Below are 4,950 nucleotides of genomic sequence, written 5' to 3' on the forward strand. Positions count from 1 at the left end.
TATTCCCACAGTTTCCTGCAACGAACATTAAGGAAAGAGAATGAAAAATGCAAAGCGGAAAGAATTAGCCCATTATATTGTCTAAGTGTCAAGGATTATATGACCAATATGACAAGAAAAAGCGGTTGACAATTTTTGTCAACGTTTTTCTTCACATGTCTTTTTAAAGAGATTGGATCAACTTCGCCATCAACGGGTCTTCTTACATCAAGGTACGTGTGTGCGTAAACTTGGTCGATACCGATTAAAAGTTCAACCAACGAAGTGTCAATTGGTGGAAGGGTGAGATCGTCAAGATGACTCCAATTCTTCTTTAACAGCGGCCAATTAATTTTACGACAGGAAAGATTAATTTGAGGAACAACGAACACGTCTGTTGTTTTGACGATACCATTTAAAGCTTTGAGATGGTATGATACAATTTCAGAATTCTTTTCAACAGGCAGGACGGTTTGGCCTGAAACCTGTAATTTCATAGCCAGAGATCGTGTTGCCAAAGTGGGTTCGCTGCCTGGATCTAGAATTTCAAACGATCTGACGCTGATATTACCTTTGATTTCTGTAACGGGAAATTTTGCTAAAAGTATAGGCTGGAGTTTTGTTTTGGGAGTAGCACGGATCATGAGTACGTCAGTTAAAATTTTACCTTTCTTTTTGGGAATTGTTGGTCGGCACCATGGAGTAACGTGTGATGAGCTTGACCGCAGGTCTGGCATTTCATGTTCGGGCGTCAACAGTCTGGTCCATAATCCACTTTTGTGAGGCATTTAAAGCAATAGATGTTGTCAGCTACAAGGGGAGGGCGTTCATTGATTGACATTCGTTTGAATGTGTTGCAGAAGTCAAGACGATGGCCTGGTCTTTCGTTGCAGGTCGAGCATTGAGGAATGGGCAGCCTGTTTGTTTTTTGGAGTGATCGATTGCATAAGAATGGTGGGGCCAGGAGAAGTGCCGTCGATGGTTTTCCCGGAACCGTTCTGGTGTTGACGGTATCCACTACTTTTGCTTTGGCCATAGTTCGTTTGTTGCTGACGAAGAGTGTAGGGGGCTCTTTGATTAGGGGTTCGTACCACGGTTTTCCTCAGCGCCGACTGCAACATTAATCCAGTTATCGAAATCTCTGAGAGATGGGAGATTTGGTCTTAATGTGTAAGCGAACTTCCCCCAGTCAATTTGAAGTTGTGGTTGGAGTTTGGATGCTAGAGAACCGTGGAGTGACCAAATTCACAGAGAATTGGCCCGAGTGAAGAAAGAGGAGAGGAGAAAAGTATGGGCCTCCTTTTTTCATACTTTCCTTTTTCTTCCTTTTCTTCCCTCGGGCCAATTCTCTGTGGATTCGGTCGCGAAAAGAGTAAACAAAAGGGAAAACATTTTTTTTAAATAAAAGAAATATGATGTGGAAACACAAAATGCTACACATACTAACCAAGATACGTAGCAATAAACTGACGCAAAACAAATTACAAAAAATAACACACTTATTCACAAAATCCACTTTGTATTGGGAAAATCACACTTTCATCCATTACAAGCAACGCAAAACAACCTGATAAAATGGCGGACATCGAAATAATTGACATCGCGTTTTAGTATTTACGACTTTGAATTTGGATCCATAATTGGGGAGAAAATTAACAAAATTTTAATGCCATTTCTGACAAAGGTGCCGTTAGACGGCACTTTGTCTAATAAACTATGAGTTATTGCATTTTTATTTCATAAAATATCAATTGAAAGAAGCAGAGTCTTGACATTCCGACCGACTGACATGCAACGCCAAATCGGAGATTCTTTTTTTGTTCAATGGTTAACGTTAACAAGAACTAATTAAAGCATTTTTTCCCTGCTAAAGTTTCCCTGGTATCGCCAAAGAGCATCCTAATGGGATTTTAAATGAGTTAAATTTAACCTAGTCGCAAAAGAGTATTAACTGTTCCTGTTAAAGAGAGAATTCCCAGTTAACAAAATTACGAGAGATTCAAATCCAAGTGGTTTTTTCTTCGGCCACAATGCCTTCGGCCTTGAGGCGTTTCAGCATTGGCCTGTAAATATCCTGGGTCAAGGACAAGACCATGCCCTTGCCACGGTCTACCAGGAGAGGTAGCCAAACGCCCTATCTGTGTGGCTAGCCAGAATAGTCAAGGGACCCGGAAGCTTCAATGAAAATGCCACTTGGATTTCGGGCTTAGCTTGGTCACTAGCTGTGTGTGACGCATAGTCTTCCTCTCCTTCTGTGTATTCGTAGAATCCCACCCTCAGCCACCAGCGGCGATTGACGACAATGGCAGCATTAGAGTGTTGTGGCCAGGCTACGCCCGTGATCTTAGCGGCAAATTAGGAAAACTTCAAGGTTCCATGGATATTCTGCTACCATGGCGTTTGGCTACCTCTCCTGGTAGACCGTGCCCTTGCGTTGAATTTCACCTTCCATCAACATTTTGGTGGCAATGACAGCAAGAGAATCCCACGGTGTGGGCCAGGTCAGAGAATAGTCTGTGCTGCTAGATTGGCCGTAACAAACCAAATTAATTCCCCACAATTTGTGGCGTTGATCCAGCTACAAGATTTCGACTTCGTGAGAGTGAGACGTCGTAAGAACAAAATTTCCGGGCCTTTCATTCTATGAAACACAGAGGAATTATGTAAAAATATTTCGAAATTTATTTTAAAAATTTCTCTTTTATTTTTTAAACTGTTGTCCTTGTGCTGTTCGGCGTCGTAGAGGCAAAACTGATTGTTGATGGTGGTGCATTCGTTCATAAACTCGATCGAACCTCAGGGGTCGGAAACTTGGATTTAAACAGCATAATCAGCAACAAATAGAGCCAACTCATTAATCGTGCAAAATTGCAAAAACAACACAAAAAAGAAATCTGATTTACTGATGTCGCAAATGGCAAGAAGCCGTTGTGGCAGAGTTGGTGAGCCGAGTGACGTCTGCACCCAGGGAAGGTGACTCTGAGCCGAGCGGATGAGTACTTTGGAATCCGGAATGGTGATGAGCTTTGGCAAGATGCGAGCCCAATAGATTCGTTGATTATAACCGAAGCGTAAAGAGAAATCTAGCAATAAATGTGGGGAGCACTTTAGTTGTTGTTGTTGAACGACTGGGACGGTTGGTTTTTCACATTTTTGCTAAAGACGGAGATGTAACGGCTGGGATATTCGTCGTACTCTTTGGCGTCAAAAGACCCGCCATTAATGCCAATGAGATGATCGCGCCGGCTGACTTCGCAGGCGTAAATTTTGTTCGTGGCTCCGTGATCGGCCACCTTTTGCAACATGTCCGGGGGGACGTTCTCGTGCAGAAAATAAAAAAAAAAAAAAAAAAAACGGGTGGAAATAATCCTCCCTGTTACCACAAATAAATAAACTGTAAAAAAAACGTGAGGGCGAGTGAGAATAATCATCCTGTTGCAATTAAGATAGACGTTATTTACCTTGTAGATTTCTTGAGCACCTTACGAGCAATTGCCTAGTCAAAAGGTCAAAGGACCAATGGATTTGGGCAACATGCCTATGGTGATCTCAAAACCAGTATCACGAACGGCTTGGCGAGCCATTCCCGAATTGCGATAACTGTGCGCTCAAGGAGTCCGGCAGTGCAGAGGGGAAATTTCCTTGGGTGTTGCCCCCCAAAAATTTTGAAATAAATAAACAATGAATAAACACGAGCTACCGGCAAGTAACAAAGTTCCAAAAGCCTAGGGGATATTTACCTTTTTTTAACAAAAACTCCCCAAATTTAAATGGTTCTGCAATCACCATAGTTGATGCACAACGCTCTAAAATCTCAAAAGTTGAATTTCCCACTAGATGTCATCACGCGAAGGACTGATTGTCCGGGGGTAGTTTTCACGGCTGACTTGGTTGCTAGATTTTTCTTAAAATTGTTTCGATTAAGGGTGCTATCCGTGGCCTCTCTTAGCACTAATTAGCTAGTGGCTATATAAGTGAAATTCACTCCCTTCTTTATATTTTCCTCCCCCGTACTATTCTACCTTTTCGTTTCCTTTTCTGCCTTTATTTCCAAATTTTTTCCAAAGACAACCAAGGACTTCCCTTTTTGCCTCTTGAGCTGGGGAACCAAAATATTTTTCCAATGCTGCACTGCTGGACCCCTTGTGTGCGCTTGTCCAATATGCTAATGACCAGTTTGTAGAGAGAGAGAGAAAAAAGGAACAAGTTTTTGAACAAATGGCACAAACAAAACCTGCGAATCTTTAAAATGCTAATCCTCACCATGAACGGGGTGTGGTGTCCGAGGGCCAAGAGTCGTAGACCTAGATCGTGAAGAATATTGATCATGCCGGCCACACAAGCGTACTTGCTGAAAGCCACAACACGCAGGCCGTTTGCATCCACCATTTTCTCGTTGTCAACCAGTCGGATATTCTACGGAAAACGAAATAATGAAGCGAATATAACAATTGCGGGACCACCAATAAAAGGATACCTTTTCCAACATTGCGTCCAGCAAAGGCATGTTGGCTTCCTGAGCCTTGATTGTGTGGGAGAAGAAACAATAGGTCTTGTTGGGTAGCAAACAGTCGATGGGGATTTGCTTGACTCCTACGATGACGGGTGCATTTTTTATGTCTTCCTGGGTGATTGCTCCGGCATTTGCATAACCCATCATGGGGTAAGATCTTCTGTTGGAGGGTTGAACAAGAACCTTCACCCATATTTTACTAATAAGCCCCTTCTAGATGCTCCAGTGTTACGTGTGTGTGTGTTGATATTCAACTGGGAATCTTTCTCCTCACTTTGGCGCAGGGAGTCGGAGACGTGGGGTGGATTCGTGATTGCTGGAGAAACTTCTCTCATTATTCATACTTATGGCGTGACACATTACACATTAAACTCTTACGTAATGCCACAACACTCGGAAAACAGGAAAATTTCGGGCGTACGATCAAACAAATATTTAAAAAAAGCTAATACCCTCAT

General features: G+C 42.5%; 1 protein-coding gene across 1 annotated transcript; it reads right to left on the reverse strand.

Moving 5' to 3' along the window:
* Positions 1–3,086: 3,086 nt before the first annotated feature.
* On the reverse strand, positions 3,087–4,950 carry LOC124194803 (alpha-aminoadipic semialdehyde synthase, mitochondrial-like). The gene is made up of 4 exons (XM_046589189.1): positions 4,945–4,950; positions 4,457–4,705; positions 4,153–4,395; positions 3,087–3,272 (listed from the first exon to the last, which is right to left on the reverse strand). The coding sequence occupies exons 1-4, from the start codon at positions 4,948–4,950 to the stop codon at positions 3,087–3,089; spliced, it is 684 nt and encodes a 227-aa protein (XP_046445145.1).

Source organism: Daphnia pulex, chromosome 5, assembly GCF_021134715.1.
Source record: "Daphnia pulex isolate KAP4 chromosome 5, ASM2113471v1".
NCBI classification, from domain to species: Eukaryota; Metazoa; Arthropoda; class Branchiopoda; order Diplostraca; family Daphniidae; genus Daphnia; species Daphnia pulex.

Bases quoted from the DNA above. Each gene is read 5' to 3' on its own strand.
- LOC124194803 (XM_046589189.1), bottom strand. The intron at 4,396-4,456 runs GTATCCTTTTAT...CGTTTTCCGTAG, and splicing joins TGGACGCAATGTTGGAAAAG to AATATCCGACTGGTTGACAA. The intron at 3,273-4,152 runs GTCATTAGCATA...ATGTTGCAAAAG, and splicing joins CTCTCTCTCTCTACAAACTG to GTGGCCGATCACGGAGCCAC.